The sequence below is a fragment of the Brachyhypopomus gauderio genome, unplaced genomic scaffold, assembly GCF_052324685.1.
Source record: "Brachyhypopomus gauderio isolate BG-103 unplaced genomic scaffold, BGAUD_0.2 sc51, whole genome shotgun sequence".
Classification (NCBI taxonomy): Eukaryota; Metazoa; Chordata; class Actinopteri; order Gymnotiformes; family Hypopomidae; genus Brachyhypopomus; species Brachyhypopomus gauderio.
In genome coordinates, this window is record NW_027506876.1 from 988,595 (window position 1) to 1,007,442 (window position 18,848).

An 18,848-nucleotide genomic window follows, 5' to 3' on the forward strand; every position below is an offset into this window, starting at 1 on the left:
AATAGTCTTGTAATGGGATATTGGAGCAGCACTTTAGACTCACTGGCCTTCGCTTCTCTCTTATGTGCCTCCCATTAAAACAAACCTGTTGCCTTGTGTGTCTTCATCAATAACACATTCAAGGTCCCTTTGTCTTGTTTGTCTTTTGTTTTCAAAACTCATTTAGCAGAACATGGAACCCTTTCAACAGAATATTGATTTCTTCTGGATGGGCCTTGGTAACTCAATCTCATTTGCGTCTTGTTTGAAATAAACCATTATATAGGATTGAATTAAATCACCTTTTTATTCCATATGGGGTTGAACTGTGATGTCTCCGCTATTTATACTGTGGTCGCTCTTTCCCACAAGAATCAATTATTTCTCCATCTGACCAGATCCAGAGTTTGTTGTCATAATGCTTCCCAAATCTGAACTTAATCATATTGCTAGATATTAAGCTCCCTTACAGAGTTAATATGGAAAGCATGTTTTAGCTATAGTCATATCTTTTGATTTGTGCCTGTTATTTTTATATGCAGATCAATCATCATAGCGCGATCAATTTAACTATCAGCAATATTTCACCAAAATAAAACAAGATTATATGCTTCCTTGTACCCGCTAGCACACCTATAATTCTTGGGTTCTCTCTTCTCAATTAACATATATCAGCTTCATTTAAGATTATCTTAACACTACAGTGCTAGTGGTAAACATGGCCCGGATCTGTAATAAGAATGTGCCAGTTCACGAAACCCTCTAGCAGACACCTTTGCCCCCGCGAGTGTGCAGCGTTAACTTGCGTTGCGTTGAGTGTTCAGTGAGGCCGGAAGGGGTGCGACCCTCTGGTTCCTCCACAGCAGGTTCTTCAGCACCAGGACGGCCGCCAGCAGCAGCAGCCCTGTGAGCACGCACAGCACAGAGAGCAAGGCTACCAGAGCCGTGTCGCCGGACCTGGCGGGTGGCCGAGGGGCGGCACCGAGCACCAACCCCGCCTCACCCGCGGGAGACGCGGCGGTGGCCGGGGCCACCGTGGTGGGGAGGACGGGCTGCGAGGCGCTGACCTCACCCCCACACACGGCCTCCTCCTCCGGCGCCGGGCTGAGGGGCGCCTTGGTCGACCGTGGGACCAGATAAGTGGAGTTTAGCAGCAAACAGCGTTCGTAGCTCAGCCCGTCCAGAGTGGACTGGGGGGAGCCGGAATGAAGGCCTGGTGCGGCGGGAACGGAGGGCGGAGCGCCGTCGAAGGCCGTCGGGGAGCTCGGAGACGACCTGGATCTGTTGGAAGGAGGATCTGCAGATTTTTTCGAGGAATTCTCCAGCACCGCCGAGGAGGCCGTGGTCACGTCGGGTGGCGCCAGTCGTTCCTGCGGTTTCAGGACGTTGGGGCAGATGGTCGTGACGGACAAGGTGAGGAGGAGCTTGTGTGCCAGGTGCAGCGGAGAGGCACACGCCAGGTCCGTCGCCATTCTCGTCCTGCCCGTCAGCAACCACCTGTACAGGTACATGATCTCGCACTCGCAAACCCACAGGTTGTCGGCCAGCTCGAGGGCGCGTAGGCGGGGCAGACCGTCAAAGGCGCGCTCCGGCACGGAGCGCAAACAGTTGCTGTTGATCTTCAGGACCTGGAGGTTGGCCAGGGTGGCCAGCGAGGGCGTGGCCAGCGAGGGCGTGTCCAGCGCCGCGATGCAGTTGGCAGACACGTCCAGGTGGGTGAGCGAAGGCGGCAGGACCTGGGGGAAGCTGGACAGCCTGTTCCCCTTCAGAGACAGAACCCGCAGCCGAGCCAGGCCCACCAGCGCCCCCAGCTGGATGGCCCGTATGCGGTTATCCTCCAGGTCCAGGTGCGTGAGGTTGCCCAGGTGCCTCAGCGCCCCGGCCGTGATGTAGGTGATACGGTTCTCCCGGAGCTGCAGGTTCTCCAGGCTGGGGGGCAGGCCGCGGGGGAAACGGCCCAGCCGGTTGTGGCTGAGACTGAGCTCCTGCAGGCTGGAGAAGCGCAGCAGGACGTGGTCCACGTTGCACAGGTGGTTACGCGCCACGGAGAGGGCGGAGGCCGTGAGGGGGACGGAGCGAGGGAGCAGGCGGAGGCCCAGGGACTCGCACAGGACCAGCACGCCGGGCCGGGGACAGCAGCACCCACGCGGGCAGGAGGAGACGAGCGGGCGGCACTCGGCCAGAAGGCAAAGCGAGAGCAGGAGACAGCAGACGCGAGGACACATGGCTCACTGACAGGGGACGAGAGAGGTGGAGAAAAAGCACAAAGACGACAGACCACATTTTCGGTGTATTTAACGTCAGACTCAAACCAGTATTTCAGACGTCTCATTTATTGCAGCCCTCACCCCGAGCACCTGCCCACACTCTCGCCTCAGCCCACAACGCTTGCATGGGTGCAGCCGACCACTCACCATCCTGCCGCTCCTGTCCTGTCCACTCCCTTCCACCAGAGCCTTTATCCTGTCCGGCATCGCCCTCCCGGTTCCGAGAGGCTCTTCGCCGAAGCCGCTCAGCTCGGCTGACTCCTGGAGGAGTCCATCAAACTTTAATGGGGCCTTGGGGTGTCGCCTTACCTGCTCTGTGTCTTCCCCATTCGAGTTCATAGCGCATCCCACCTGTCTGCGTATCTCTGGTGCCACCTCCAGGATCACAGGTCTCTACTCATAGCTACCTGCCACTCTGTTGTGCCGCCCGGTTTGTTCTGCCGGTGCCATTGGCGCCAGAACCGAGCCGCACGGCGATCACGAGACACGTGACCGAACCACGGCCGGACTGTCAGTCGCTGTGGTCCGTGCTGGCGGATTCCCCGGAATAATTCAGCACCGGGAACATAAAGCAGAGTAAGGCGAGAGGGAACGATGTGCACGGTCCGGGCTCCGGTTGCAGCCCGAGTGGGGACGCGGTGTCGACACGTGGCCCCGCGCCACGGCGACGGAGACTTTATTTTCATTTAGAAACCTCGTTTGCATTTTTATCTGATACGCACGTAGAGTGAGTAGTGTCAAATGTAAACTGAGTAAATTATTAAATAATTACTAATTGATTGTCTTGGCATATCATCAATGTAATTGAATGGATTTTGAATCCATTCAATTAAAACTTAAAAGGCACAGTGATCATGGCTGGACAGTTTAGTAAATCTTAGTTATGGTGGAGGTTTAAAAGCACCCCCACCAATGTCCACTAGGTGGCAGCATTTCAATCATTATAGGTTTTCTGCACAGTTCACTTGCAAAAGTAGGACCAGGATCAGAGGGCTTGGACCGTGAGAGATGCAGACGGTGAAAGGAGGAGAAAGTTCTCAGTTCAATCAAGACCAAGTCATACACGAGCCAGGTCTCATTTCAGAAGAAACAGCTCCTGTAACCACCTCCTGAAATATTGATTGAATTTTGTATTGCAGTCAATGAGTGTGACAAAAGGCCATTTTCTGCAGCTTGGCTCTGTTGTCATCAGTAGTTAGAACAGTGCATTCAGTACATTCAGTACTTTCAGTACACGGTCGCCTCTGCCAAAATACAGCTTAGCTGTATTAGCTTTAGCCCAGGAGGACATAAAAATGTATTATGTAATTAATGTTTTTCATTAAAGGTGTGGGGTCGTTCTTTGGAAGTGGTTCCAACCAATGAGAGAGCTATCAAACCTATTTATAAAAACCAAATAACACATTGCAGCACTATTTTTTAATAATGAATATTTCATTAAGGGTGGCATGGTGGTGTGGTGGTTAGCACTGTCACCTCACAGCAAGGCGGTCTGGGTTCGATTCTCGGTATGGGCTGCTCTGTGTGGAGTTTGCATGTTCTCCCTGTGCCTGCGTGGGTTTCCACCCACAGTCCAAAGACATGCGTGTTAGGTTGATTGATCACTCTAAATTGCCCGTAGGTGTGTGTGTGTTGGCCATGCGGTGGACTGGCGACCTGCCCATGGTGTACCATACCTTCGCCCGGAGATGCTGGGATTGGCTCCAGCCCCCCCGTGACCCCGACTAGCGGGATTAAGTGGTTCAGATGATGGATGGATGGATATTTCATTAAAAATGTTTACATACTATGGATTTTTTTTTTACCTCTGAAAAAATGCTGGAAGTTGACCTTTAATATTTTTTAATAAGCCATCTCTGATGTTCATCATCTATGATGATGACGACGATGAAGAAAAAGTGGGGAAGAAAAAAGAACAGAAAAATACCTTCTAGACAGAACTGCTGTAATGCTGTACTATCTGGCTGTACTACTAGGTACTTAAACAAACTCCAGCTAGTTCACAATACAGCAGTCAGAGTTCTTACCAGACATAAAACGTTTGATCACACTACTCCCATCTTAGCTACATTATACTGGCTCCCAGTCAAATTCTGTATTGCTTTGAAACTACTGGGTGGCACAGTGGGTGGTGTGGTGGTGTGTCCTCACAGCAAGGTGGTCTGGGTTCGATTCTTGGTCCAGGACACTCTGTGTGGAGTTTGCATGTTCTCCCTGTTCCTGTGTGGGTTTTCTCTGGGTACTCTGGTTTCCTCCCACAGTCCAAAGACGTGTGTTAGGTTGATCGGTCACTCTAAATTGCCTGTGTGTGTGTGTGTGTGTGTGTGTGTGTGTGTGTGTGTGTGTGTTGGCCATGCGGTGGACTGGTGTACCCAGTGGCGGACTTAGCAATTTGGGGGCTCAAGGCGAATTTAGCTAGGGGGCCCATCAACATTAATATGTGAGAAATAAGTTAGCTAGTCAGGGGGCCCTACAGTGGGCTGCAGTGGGAGGGGCCCAAGGCAGTTGCCTAGCAATGCCTCTATGCAAAGACCGCCTCTGTGTGTACCCTGCCCATGGTGATGTTCCATATTTGTCAATTGTGATTTTTTTCACCGCAATCGAAATTTGTCCTCAGCTTTTAACCCATCTGTGCAGTCAGAGCACACACACACACACACACTAGTGATTACTAGGGGGCTGTGAATCACACGTGCCCAGAGCGGAGGGCAGCCCTAGCCCTGGCGCCCGGAGCAGTCGGGGTTAGGTGCCTTGCTCAAGGGCACCTCAGTCATGGCCTCAAGTCTGGGAATTGAACCCATGACCCTCCGGTCACAAGACCAGTTCCCTACCACCAGGTCATGACTGCCCCTTTTGGCAGGTGTACCCTGCCATCACCCCGATGAGATTGGCTCCAGCCCCCCGTGACCCCGACTAGCGAGATTAAGTGGTAAAGATAATGGATGGAGATAATGGATAGAAAACACTTGTAATGGTGCACTAAAAGCCCCTCATCACCTCAGTGAACTATGACCCACCACGTGTGCACCCAAAGGCACAGGTGCGTTATTAGGAAGTGAGGAAGTGGTCCTGAAAAAAACCTAATTATTCTGGCCACAGCTTTGGTTCATTTTTTATTACTGAGTGAAAATAAATTTGATATTGTTTCAACATTTACCATTTCACAAACAAAATAATTCTTCTTTTGAAATGGAAAATTGTTGCTGTTAAAATGAGTTATTATATTATCACTAGTGACCTGAATATTCAACACTTAAATACATTTTATACATACATAAGTGTATAAACTTAAATACATTTAATAAAGAAAAAACATAGTATATTATATAGGCTATATTATACTGGCTTTCAGTTTTTTTGGTATAGCATATTAGTAATAGTATTTCCTTTGTATTAGTATTTTCTTTGTATGAGTAATAGTATTTTTTGTATTAATAATACTATTTTTCCACACATCACTGAATCCCTCTTCAAGTTCCACTACTGAAGAATGATGTAGATGTGTCAGTACATTGATGGTTGTTTTCCTGAGACTCACTATTTAGACATTAAAGCAGTTAATAATGATTTGCAGAACAAAGACAAACGGGTTGATGCCTACCAAAAGAATTTAATGAAACAGTAAATTCAAAGATAATTTATTTAGAGCTAAGTGTGGAACTTTAACTGAAATAATGAATATGTCTACATAGTTGCCAAGATAGGAACAGACTAGATATTTAAAGTAAAGTCACTGTAATAGGATAAGAAGATAAACTTTTCTTTTTCAAGTCACAGATCCTGAAAAGCAAAAAGCATTTCAGGAGATAATGCATGCTCATCTGTTCTAAAGTATATTGGTAAAGACAAGAAAAAACTAACTCTGACTCACATTACACCCTGTGCTGAACAAAATAAAGACCCATAGACTTATAGGTAATTAATATTGGACCAAACTAACCATTTCGGACCTCCAAATAATTTTTTTTTCTTTTTCTAAGAGTTTTACTCTTAGATGATGGGCAGTTCACATAAAAATATGCATCAAACTTCTCAGGTCAACAATGCTGATTCAGATTTAACTGAGGTATGAATATCAGTAGCTCAGATATCAAAACGTACAGCTGAAAAAAGGAACCGCTTTCTTGCTCTGAGAAGGTTTGATATGTACAACCAGTAAGATTGGAGTCAGTAGCATCTCCAGTAATTGCTCGTGTCATTCTCGCCCACAGTGAGGGGGAACTGACAGGGGAGGTCAGATATTTTGCTCAGATGTGGAATAACATACATGATTCATGTTATGTGATTTAAAATAATGCATCAGGTTTGTGTGGAGAACTTTCACCTGAAAACATCCAACCAATGGTGGCTCAAAGTTGTAGACGGACATCCCAGTACTCCAGCCCTCATAGCTGAAGCTTGCCATGCTATTTATTCATGCCCCACCCCATTTTTAATATGCAAATTGGGTGTTTCCTAGAACATCATAATCAGCAACAGAAACGGTTGAGCAGCTGAACATTTGCTATGCAGAAACAAGCGCGTCATTCCTGGAGAACAAACGTCCAGATCCACGAGTCCCTGTGAGCCAGCTCTGGCCCCGCCCAACCCATCTCTGGCCCCGCCCAACCCATCTCTCACTGCGCTGGTGGGCCGGCCTTCCGCAGGTGGCAGGTGCATACGGGTGCCTGGCTAGCTCCGCCCGCCGAGGTGCTGGGCTTTGGCTCCTCCCCTTTCTTCGTTTCCTCCACCTCCCGCGCGGTCTCGGCCCGCGGTGCTTTGGCGTGTGGATCCTTGCCCTCCTTCTCGCCCACCAGGGCCTTGGTCGGGCTGCGCAGGCAGCTCGCGGGGCCCGTGACGGCACCCTGGGGCCCGGGGCCCGGACCGGCCCGCTGGGGCGGCCTCTGCGCCCCCTTCCTCACCTCGCTCATGTACTTCCGGGGCACGGGCTTCCGGGGTGGGTAGTACGCCTCCAGCTTGCGTTTGTGGCTCAGTGCCGAGGCGCAACAAATGATGAAGATGACGACGATGAGCAGTGACGTCACGACGATGATGAGGAGCAGGTTGTCCCGCAGGAAGTCCACAACCCTGTTGAACAGGAAGTCCTTGATGCGGATGAAGGTGGTGGTGATGCTGGGCGGAGGAGAGGGGGAGGGTGGGGTCCCGTGGGTGGCCCGGGCCGTGGGGAAGATCAGCTCCGGTTCATCGCCGCTGCTTTCTACAGACACTCTGAAGGGGAAAGCCGGACTCGAACAGAACCAGCTCAGCATCACCAGGAAGAGCATAACGGATAATCGTCCACACATGGATGATGACATGGCAACGTTTAAGCACCTGAACAAAGACAAAAATGATGTGTTCAGCAAAGTCTCCCCCAGAAAAATGACACGCTTGGAAGAGGTTAGATTGTCTTGTGCACCTGACCAGATTGCCCTTACGATTCCATTTTATTATCAATTGATGATCTAATCCCGTTTGCACGCATTAGCGAGTCATGACCTCGGTTGTTGTTTGCGGAATCATGTTAGACTGGTTAAATGGTCAAGATAATGTAAAGGATAATGTAATATTTTTTTTCAGGAGGGGTATGATCACAGTATATTATTGAACTCATAGGCACCACCTGTACATGTAACCATGCACTGGATATTCCTCACCTTCGTATGTATGACGTTTCCAGTTTGATATTTTTTTTATTCAACAGCAACTGAGCTGCACTGGTACATGAATCAAAATGCTGCCGTTTACATTCAGAAATCTCACACTCTTTTTTCTCCTCAGCGGAAGGAAGACAATTAGTTGAAATTATCTTTTCATCTGTTATCAAATTTCCAAGTAAAAAAAATAAATCCACCACCAAAACATATCTAACAACTCTGCATAATGCAATACACATCACTGAATGAACATCACATTCTAAAATACTATAAAATGAAAGTTTGTTACGACAACCATACATGCTGTTTTTCTGCTGCTGGGTTGCTTAAAATCTATTCTGGTTACTGCAGGTCATTACTTATTTGGGGTGGAGACACAGCGAGTTGAGGTCTGGTTTGTAATTTTCTTACCGTTTCCACCGACCGCTTACCACTCTAAATAGAGACGGGTGAACCATCTGCTTCAGAGAGGAGCTCGACCGCATGCAAGAGAGCTGAGAGAGAACACGACAGAGAGAGACAGATGGGCAGATAGACAGAGAGACGGAGGGGGAGAGAGAGACAGAGGGGCAGAGAGAGAGAGACAGAGGGGCAGACAGACAGAGACAGAGGGGCAGAGAGAGAGAGAGGGGCAGACAGACAGGCAGAGAGAGAGAGAGAGAGAGAGAGAGGGGCAGACAGACAGAGGGGCAGAGAGAGAGAGAGGGGCAGACAGACAGGCAGAGAGAGAGAGAGAGAGAGAGAGAGAGAGAGAGAGGGGCAGACAGACAGAGGGGCAGAGAGAGACAGAGGGGCAGAGAGAGAGAGAGACAGAGGGGCAGACAGACAGAGACAGACAGGCAGAGAGAGAGAGGGGCAGACAGACAGACAGGCAGAGAGACAGAGGGGCAGAGAGAGAAAGAGAGAGAGAGAGAGAGAGAGAGGGGCAGAGAGGTGCAGTGTGGGGAGGTCCTGTCTTCACCCTGTATTTACATGCTATTTCAGCATGACTGCAGTGTAGCGGGACAGTGGCCTGAACTATTTCTGCTCTGAAATTACAGAATCCCAGAACAGTACAAAGAACTAGTACTGTGAATAAGGAAGCCCCAGGTCACAATCTCTATCTGTGAATCTTAATCCGTCTGTACTGATTTACAAAGGTAGTAAGTTCCCAACTACCGGGATTAAAAAAGGACATTAGTTACTGTTACATATCTACTAATGACAGTAAATTCTCTACCTGCCACTGAGGAAACAAACTGAACCATACCATATTTCTATCAACAAATCCAGGACACTGTAATCCAGTAATCTACTTTGCTGATGTTATCATTGCTAATGATCAGAGATTAATATAATTCGTGTATTAGCTGAAGTCCAAGTTAACCACATATGAATGAGGAGTTTGTCATGAGCTTCTCCACTGGATATAGTGTGTGTGTGTGTGTGTGTGTGTGTGTGTGTGTGTGTGTGTGTGTGTGTGTGTGTGTGTGTGTATACCCGTGCTGCAGAACTCTGCAAACTATTATGTTCAATTACATCCTGAAAATTTTTACGGATTAAATTAAATCCATGTACTATCCTTGATACGCAGTCTAATAGTGGAGGTTGAGTGTGTATCGCCATCTTTACTAAAGTGTTAGGTGATGTTTATGGTAGAGATGTTACACCAAAACTTGATAATGTTTAGAAATTCAATCTTGGCCATGAAGTCATTTTTCAAATTTCTGACCATGATCCATTACACAAGTGACCCCCCGTCAAACCTATAGGAGCGAATTAGCTAAAGAACCAAAAACCAGCAGCATCTCTCTAGAATAAACCAGCACTTAGGATTCTCAAACTCCACGAGATAATTTAATGGTTGAACTATAAAATTAGCTGTATGAAAAGCATAAAAGCCACAGATTTGAACAGGAAATTAATACTTACTGCTTTGTTTATCTTCTTCTCCGTGTGGTTCCTATAGATTCCAAACACTTATTTCAACAAGTACGACAAAAGAGACAACGGGAGAGAACTTGCCGGAACACAAACCGAATCTGTGCTACTCTGAGAAACACGCTGGCGTGTGCCCATGTGCTGGATTCCCCAGGGAAAAAAATCTTTCTAAGAAAGAGCAGTGTAGCTCTCACCTCCTCCTCTCTGGACAGGGGGGGTGGAGCAGTAACCCACACAGTCAGCCTGAGCCCCCAGAAGCTTGACAGGTAACTCACCGCTTGGGAGTCACCACTCAACACTCAACATTATATATATATATATAATGTTGAGTGAAGATCTAGTCAGAAGTCTCTCTAGAAAGTGCAGTCCCGTGAGCCGGTGTGGGCTGTGGGGTGGGATGGCGAGGCTTTGTGGGCAACTCCTGGGTGTAACTAATTTCTAAGCCCAGTTTCTGCTCTCTCTCATCAGCCATCTGCTATTACTGCCTTTTGCCCACAAATTTGGGCTGTGTGCGTGCACACCTCATGAACAAACCCTAAATAAACCATACCTCCCAACCACATGAACAGAGCCATGCAGTACAAGTACGCTGGAATACTGCAGCTTACAGTAAATACAGAGGGAGGAGGAAACTTTTTTAAATAAAAAAAGGTAGAAATATATTCAAGAGAACATCAAAGAGAACACAGTGTTCGCAGCAAGGTCATCAAAGGGAAAAAAATAAATTTAAGTTACAACTTTGTACATGCATACGGTTTATTATCTTTTTATATATAAGATGGTACTGAAACATTTTGTCTGTTTTCACAATTAAAATTCTCAAAGTAAAAAGACTGACCATATAATACATGTGCAAAGGCAATCTTCATCAGTAAGAAACACGTCTGACTTTCCCAGATACATCACACCATCGTGAGTATTACAGCGAACACTTAACGTCATTTAAGATGATCTTAACACTACAATGCTCTAGGTAAACAGGACCCAGATTGATATGGAGTTTTAAACATCCAATAAGCATTAATAAAAAAAACAACATTTCGGAATAAACTGCAACTTCATTAGATATATTTGTTCCACCTTTGCACCCAAGACTGCAATGCTTTTGTTACAATTTAAAATATTAAACTTGTGGAACCAATAAATCTTCATATTACAATTCTCACCCCAATGTGCATCTACACTAATTCCATTGTATATCCAAATATGTACAAATTGGTGAAGATTTGCATGTGAAGTTCATGAATCCACAGTATCTTAGAACTGTTTGGCGTTCAGAAAGAGCAGCAGCGTTCTTGTGTGATAGTAGGCAGACACAATGAGCTCTCCAAGCTTTAATTAAAACAAGCAACTTCCTCTTTCTAGTGACTCTAGTCTGTTAATACTTCCTGCATGCTAAGCTATATTGAATATTTGCACTGAAACATTATCTATTCACACTGGCCGATGCTTTACCAACATTCAGGAAAGAGACTGACGTAGTATTTGAGGATCAAGCAAGTGGCGACCATATCCAGATCTTCAGGTGGGACACGTCAACTGACGTTCACATTCACGTCTGTACAGATTCTATAAGTAGATGTTCTAGAACTTCTAATGGAAGAGTGAAGTATTCTAGTATTTGGATGTAAGTACTGATTGAAGATCTCTCCCCCATCTGTCTGGGTATGGTTTATGAAACACTTTCAGATTTCCTTCATTTACAACCACAGAGGAAGGCCTGATTAAAACAGGAAGACCAATAGCATATGTCTATGCTGCACATTCTGTATCAGGGAGGAAGCTATTGAGGGTGAGATCATCACCATCCTCGTCTTCCGTGTTGACGATTAACGCACCGTTGCTCCTGGGTCGCCTGGGTTTGGGCACGGGCCGCTCTGTGTCACCACCGCTGACGGCACGCGAGATGCACACCATCTCCGTGTCCATCTCCTCAAGCAATTCGGGCTGGTTCCTGTACTTACGGGCCGCCAGCTTCGTCACCAAGATGATGGTGCTCACAATGAAGATGGTGGCCAGGGCAGCCAGCAAGGCGATGGCGAGGAGACAGCGGCCCACCAGGCCATCCCTCTTAGGGCTGGCAGTGGAACAAACGTGTCTGGTCTCTGTCTGGGTGCTGTGGACGCGTGTTGCATTTTTCTTGGTGACTGGCTGCACTGTCGTCATCTGTTGGGGGGATTGTCTCTTTGTGGACGATTCAGACCTTATTGACACAGTGACGGCAGAAGCTGTGATTTGGATTGGGGCTAACTTTGTGGATTTGAGAGAAGCCAGCGCTGTCATGGCATAAGTTCTTGGTGTTGACGTAGAGGCGGAGGTGACGTTCGTCACAGAAAGGGTGGAAACACCTTCCCTACCTGGTGACAAATGTTCAGAGTCGAGGCTTTCATTTCCTGTACTGGGACGAGAAGTTTCGCTTCTCTTGGAATGCTGGGTGGTGACCATTTCTAAAGTGTGCTGAGCCTCTTTCTTCCACGCCATGGTGGGTGAAAGAGCCCTGAGGGGCGGAGTTTCCGAGCTGGACTTAGGCGTGGTCATGACGCCATGCTGCTGTGTGGATGTAGCTGTCTTTTGGAGGTCTTCGCCCACACTGAGTAAACGTCTGGAGGAAACCAAGCTGCTTGTGGTCAGCAGCAAAACGAGAAGTGGCCTGAGCTCAGGTCGGCTGGTCATCACGATCATCTAGAACACAAGGAAAAAAGGAGAACTTGGAGAATAAGGGAGCCCCAGAACATGCTCAACGCGTTACATTTTCATCAGCCTCTTCAATATTACATATTAAGACAGTTGCAATACATTTTGCACTAACCGTGGTGTATTAGCACAATTTCCTTGTTTAATAGGAATTGATAGAACAGTATGTATGTAAAGTGAAACAAACTAGCACAGTTGACAGAAAACCTCATGTTTGAGTTTGAAATGTTGGGTTTACATCCTACATCATTTGTAGCGTTCAAGTTCGTCTTCAGTCAACTAACGTTTTAAAACATCTAGTCAGACTGATTTCACCAGGTTCTTACTCGGCTTAGTCATATCGCAAGCTCACCATCTGACACGTTATTCATGCTACAGATATCCACATTTTGACAAAAGGGTTCAAATGCTCAAGCTACTGCTTCAATCCCAAGATTATTCAAAAATAAACAAGAAAACGAGATGTATAGACACATACTGACCGTAAACACCTTGGCTTTAGACGGATAAAGGGTGGCAGGCCCTTGTCTCGCTCACAAAGCTCGTGCTCCTTCGGAAGGCTTTTGCTGTTTAATTTAAGCACAGGAAGTTGTCTCAGTGTCAGACCGAGCTGAGGTTTCAAACTGTGACGGAAGTGTTGAACAAGCAAATGGAGGGACTGTTTCACAGAGGCAAACGCAGGCATCAGTTATCCGCACAGATCACCAAGGTGACAATGACGGCATCTGAAACTAAAGAGTCTCCTCCCCCTCGACACAGGAGGGTCCCAGGAAGAAACGAATAGCAGGTACAAAGAATTTGGTAGTTTTAATATTTATTTTTCATTGTGAAGCAGAATGAACAGGGAAAACAGCACAAATATACACAATGCAGTTTTTGTTGTTTCTTTGGATTTATTTTTAGACTCGTTTTTCCTTTAGGTTATTTAAAATGAACAGGGATACTTCAGAAAGTGATTCACGTCTTAAACATTTCGACAGGGGCATCAACAGTTTAGAACAAAAAGAAAAAAAATGTTATTTATAAAGAATTTAATTGAATCACATACACCAACTTTTCCACCTTGTATTACTTTCCAACCTACACAAGACCATCATTTGGTAACACCAGCCGTATAACATGGCAGTGCCACCATGTCACCAGTCACCCTGGAGGAACTAATCCCCCTTCACCAATCCCTCAACTGCTTGAAGACACACTGAGAACCCAGCCTGGAATCAACGTAAAAACACTTGTACAAACCACAGGGAACGAGGCAAGGGAGGTGCGTTTACAAAGGCCACATTAGCATAATTACATCGAGATTTAATGAACCAGTCCCTGAAGCTGAACGTGCCACGGGCCTGCGGTTGACGCCAGAAGGACTTGTTCTTAAAAGGAACAGTTCTGAGCTACAAGAACGAACCAGGTCTGTAACGTCAGATGAACAACACAGTTAACCCCTCCCCTCCTGTCCAACACCTCCTGGTGCCCCCTGAACACATCAACATTAAAAGGACTCACCCCCCCTTGCCCCAAAAAGAAAGAAAATCACATTAGCAGCTAATGGTGCTAATAATGCATAGAAAGTACAGGCAGTATTGTGGTATGGCCGGTTCCGCTGTAGCTGGGCTCGGCTAGTTTACTTTTGTTGCCAGTGCCCTCGGTGGTTTTGGGGGAGTCGTTCCTTGGAAATCCCACCGTTTCATCAAGACTGGGCGCACAAAAAAAAACAAAAGTGTGTACACGTGCGCACAAGCACTCTCACAAGTACACGTGTGCACACAGGCACTGTATTGTCTGTTGTGTGGTGATCAAAACTGACCACCAACCAACACGTTTTGGTTGTAATTGTGACCAATAAAAAAAAAAAAAAAAACCCACAGACAGAAAGGCAGTTTTTTGGGGCAGAGGGCAAGATGTAGCGAAAACACACAGACAGTAGTATAAACATCCCTTAAATCTGAATGATTATTAGTTCAAATTGAAAAAAAAAATTACTGTAAATAGGAGAGTTTTAAGTTCTGGCAAGATCCTTCACCTACTGCTGGACCTCAACATGTGAGTCACATAACACGTCTGCAGTTATAGGCCAGACGCCCGGCCAGACCCGGGTTTGCACGGTCAGGAGAGCAGGGCAGATTCTCTTGTGCACAGTGGAAACAGGAAGTCACAGCGATGGCAAATCTACACCTCCGCTTGTAGCGCATGGATAAGTATGCGAAGAAGAGAGAGCAGAGGAGTGAGAAATGACCAAATAAGGAAATGTCTGAGGAACAAACACCTCTGGCTTGTTCAGGACACCTTCTGGAATGTTCTGAACATCTTTAAGGAATGGTTCAATGAACAACCCCAATATGGTCAATGTCGCAGAACGTTACTACATAATTGGTAACATAAGTGGTCACACAGTGCCAGCCACATTGGCATTGCTTGGATGAAGTGACAGTTGACCTGGTCCCTTGAGATGGTCCCAACTCAGCCATCAGACCACAGGGAGACCCCTCTAAAGTCCTCACCCTCCAGACGTATCATACCACACAAAGAACCCTCTACAGACCACACCCTCCAGACGTATCAGACCACACAGAGACCCCTCTACAGATCACACCCTCCAGACGTATCAGACCACACGGAGACCCCTCTAAAGTCCTCACCCTCCAGATGTATCGTAGCCTTCTAAAGGCAGAGCTACAAATTAAATCCTCATTGATGCATCCAAAAGTTAAAAACGATTCTGGGACATATTAACGCTTCGATAAGTATGGACCGGTTAAGCACCCAAATCTCAGACCACAGACATGGGACTCAAGTCCGTGATGAGATTTTGACTGAGGACGCACAAAATGGGACAATTCAACAATGTAAGAAACCAAACGGGGCAAATGTTTCTAATCAGGCCTGAAAAGAAAAAAAAACTTTATTGAATTCAATTATCAGAGGACACTGTTTCCAGGAGAGACAAGATCAGGCCAGGTGAAGACAGACCGCAATGGTTGTGTCCATGGCAACTGGAAGAACAAGCCAAATACTAAAGCTTTAAAATTGGCACCTCAATAATGTTCAAACCAGATGAGACTTAAGACTTTCAGTAGATAGATGTTCTACTCCGATGATATGTACATATGCTCCAACTGTACACATTTAAATGCTTGGATAAAAATCAACTTAATTTTTTTGCATTATGTGAAGACCTTACAAATGGTAATATAGGATCTGAACAGTTCCACTTTCTATTGCAATGTCCCTTTACTAGAACTAAAGTCGGAGTAAGAAAACAAAAAAGCCAGAATCAAATACTGTCAAGGAAGAAGCACAGATGCCTCCTCAAAACATTTGGCAGCAAGTAACTGTAGAGGAAGTTGGGGAGGATTGCAATACTGGTGGCTGTTTAAACGCTTGAGTAAATCATAAGTTACGTGAATGACTCGGAGTACATCATAAGTTATGTGATCGATTCACGGTGGAATTTTGGTCACAATAAATTCAACAATAAGAACAGAAAGAATGTTAAGACTTTTCAAAAACACCAAATAAAACAAGCAATGATGAAAATTTGGGAGTAAAGGTTAGTAAAAGATATATTCTTCAGTTTTGTAAGAGACCTATGGTTTGTCTCTCTCATTTTCTGTGGATATAATCTGTTCAGGGGATCGAAAAAGAGATAAAAAAAAAACAAAAAAGTTCAAAAAAGTGGAATGTTGGTAAAGACTATTGCTAGGCAGGCTTCAGATGGAACGCAGTCATGGTTGATTGGCAGTGACGGGTCCCGCCCACCTGGCCAATAGAACATCCTGAACAGTAGCTGGGGGAAAGGGGATTGGGTCCTTTAGATGTCCATCTTGGACAACTGCTCCTCGAGTTTGGCGATTCGCTCCTCCTGACTGCTGACCACCTCTCTGAGAGACTTGATTTCCTTCAACACCTCACCCAGCTTCTCTTCACTCTTCTGCAAGAGAAAATAAAGACATGAGACCAGAAGCTAGATGAACATGTAATCAAATAAATACATCTGGGCTCCTCACAGCCACTCTGATGGAGACACCACTTCCTGCTCTAGACGAGAGCATCTGCACCATGCCACCATTAGCCAGCCTGGTAGTGGCATCGGCACAGGCAGTACTCTGTAAGCAGCAGGATTTGAATGTGATAACGAGGGTTTTCTGTTTAATATGGGACAAGACCTGTGCATCCAGTGTAACTGACTGGAGTAATATGACGAGATCTTTACTAGTACTCTAGCAGCAGAGTTTTGAATGTACTGAAGTCTGTTCAGATAATTGTTCACAAGATCTATAAAGAGAAAATAATCAATATAGGAACTGATGAAGGTATAGACTCTAGTTTGGGCATCAATATTCAGAGAAAATGAGATTTGGAACTAGTACATGCTTTTACATTTGGTTTTCATTAACTACTCAAATTACATTAATACACTTAATAAACCGTTTAAAAATACACATAAATAAGCCGTTTTAACATTGTTTGTCACCCATGAACAATGGCATAATCTACAGGCCAAACTCTACTTGGAACCTAATAATTTTGATTTTAGAGATACATAATTTAGATACACTCAACGGCCACTTTATTAGGTACACCTGTTCAACTGCTCATTAACGCAAATGTGGAATCACATGGCAGCAACTCAATGCATTTAAGCATGTAGACATGGCCAAGACGATCTGCTGCAGTTCAAACTGAGCATCAGAATTGGAAAGAAAGGTGATTTAAGTGACTTTGAACGTGACATGGTTGTTGGTGCCAGACGGGCTGGTCTGAGTATTTCAGAAACTACTGATCTACTGGGATTTACACGCAACCGTCTCTAGAGTTTACAGAGAATGGTCCGAAAAAGAGAAAATATTCAGTGAGCAGCAGTTCTGTGGACGCAAATGGCTCGTTGATGTCAGAGGTCAGAGGAGAATGGCCAGACTGGTTTGAGCTCATAGAACAGCATCAGTAAATCAAAAAGCCAGTCGTAATAACCGAGGCATGCAGAAGAGCATCTCTGAATGCACAACATGTCGAACCTTGAGGTGGATGGCCTACAGTAGCAGAAGACCACACCGGGTGCCACTCCTGTCAGCTAAGAACAGGAAACTGAGGCTACAATTCACACTGGCTCACCATTGGACAATAGAAGATTGGAAAAACGTTGCCTGGTCTGATGAGTCTCAATTTCTGCTGCAACATTCAGATGGTAGGGTCAGAATTTGGCACCAACAACATGAAACCATCCATCCTGCCTATCAATGGTTCAAGCTGGTGGTGGTGGACCAATGGTGTATGACCAGGAATATTTCCAGTACCTTGTTGAATCTATGCCACGAAGGATTAAGTCAGTTCTCAAGGTAAAAGTGGGTCCAACCCAGTACTAACAAGGTGAACCTAATAAAAGTAGCCAGTGAGTGTACATGTACCAGGAAGCTGCTAGTGGAAGTTTACTGGGAATGATGGTGAAAATGGCACTTAACTATAATTGAATGTTATCTGTACAACAGTGAAACCTAAAACCTGGTTATGGATATTTTGTCCAATGGATTAACACTTAAATAATTTAAAAAGGGGGGAGGGTAGTGAATGACATGTGCTATCCTAAGGAGACAAATGGTATTCTGTCTAAAGTGACCACTGCAATGTCAACAGAAGATAGATGTAAAACCAGTACATTGTGATTAACGGTGAAAAGACACACTTGGGATAAAGCAGGATCAGAATATTTACAGATCCAGTATCAGCAGACATCTGTGGATAAAAATGCTACTTGAGCTATGAAAGGGAATAAGGGTCTACTCTGGGTATGTTCAAAACAGGCACAACAGCTGCAGGTTGTTATGAAACAACCCCAGAAGACATGGCAGTGTTTAGTGAGTAACTTGGAGAAGGTCATGAGTAGAGAGGCATGGGCGTGGTCTAACTCAGTTCCTCTCAACCCAGTCCATCAGCAGCCCAGTCCATGGGGCCTACCAGACGCTTTCACGTTTTTGCTTTAACCGAATGTACTGGGAACTTAGACTGAGCAAAGCTGTGGAACCATCAAATGGGCCCTGAAGACTGGGAGAAAACTGAGGGATTAACGAAGATTGAGAAGCAAGGAAAAGGGTGAAGGATCTCACCATCTTTGAAGAAGAGTAAGAGCTCATAGTACTGTGTACCGAAGAGGGCGTTTTACTTTATGAGCACATCCCGGTCTACAGAATGACGCAGTTCAGAGGTCTGTGCCCAGGCTTTAGTTGTGTGTGTGTGTGTGTGTGTGTGTGTGTGTGTGTGTGTGTGTGTGTGTGTGTGTGTGCACACCAAGGAAGGATACTATTTTACTGTGTACACAAGCACGAGAGGATGTACGGAGGGGGTTTAGCATCAAAGTGAC

General features: G+C 45.8%; 3 protein-coding genes across 4 annotated transcripts in view; all 3 read right to left on the bottom strand.

Annotated features, from left to right (window-relative positions):
• Positions 1 to 5,451: 5,451 nt before the first annotated feature.
• On the bottom strand, positions 5,452 to 10,136 carry tmem119a (transmembrane protein 119a). Its single transcript, XM_076987164.1, has 2 exons — positions 9,794 to 10,136; positions 5,452 to 7,559 (listed from the first exon to the last, which is right to left on the bottom strand). Exon 2 carries the CDS (start codon positions 7,541 to 7,543, stop codon positions 6,863 to 6,865), a length of 681 nt encoding a protein of 226 aa, XP_076843279.1. The 5' UTR covers positions 7,544 to 7,559; positions 9,794 to 10,136; the 3' UTR covers positions 5,452 to 6,862.
• Positions 10,137 to 10,560: 424 nt separating this feature from the next.
• On the bottom strand, positions 10,561 to 13,148 carry selplg (selectin P ligand). Its single transcript, XM_076987233.1, has 2 exons — positions 12,979 to 13,148; positions 10,561 to 12,484 (listed from the first exon to the last, which is right to left on the bottom strand). Exon 2 carries the CDS (start codon positions 12,482 to 12,484, stop codon positions 11,555 to 11,557), a length of 930 nt encoding a protein of 309 aa, XP_076843348.1. The 5' UTR covers positions 12,979 to 13,148; the 3' UTR covers positions 10,561 to 11,554.
• Positions 13,149 to 13,293: 145 nt separating this feature from the next.
• The window catches only part of coro1ca (coronin, actin binding protein, 1Ca), a 34,035-nt gene continuing 28,480 nt past the window's right edge, over positions 13,294 to 18,848 (bottom strand). For both annotated transcript variants that reach the window (XM_076987231.1, XM_076987232.1), the window contains exon 11: positions 13,294 to 16,424. In XM_076987231.1, coding sequence (XP_076843346.1) covers positions 16,305 to 16,424 — 120 coding nt within the window. In that variant the 3' untranslated portion in view covers positions 13,294 to 16,304. The remainder of the gene's footprint in view (positions 16,425 to 18,848) is intronic.

What these genes read in the sequence shown, in the direction of transcription:
- selplg (XM_076987233.1), bottom strand. Translation starts at nt 12,484, where the DNA reads ATGATCGTGATGACCAGCCGACCTGAGCTCAGGCCACTTCTCGTTTTG.
- tmem119a (XM_076987164.1), bottom strand. Translation starts at nt 7,543, where the DNA reads ATGTCATCATCCATGTGTGGACGATTATCCGTTATGCTCTTCCTGGTG.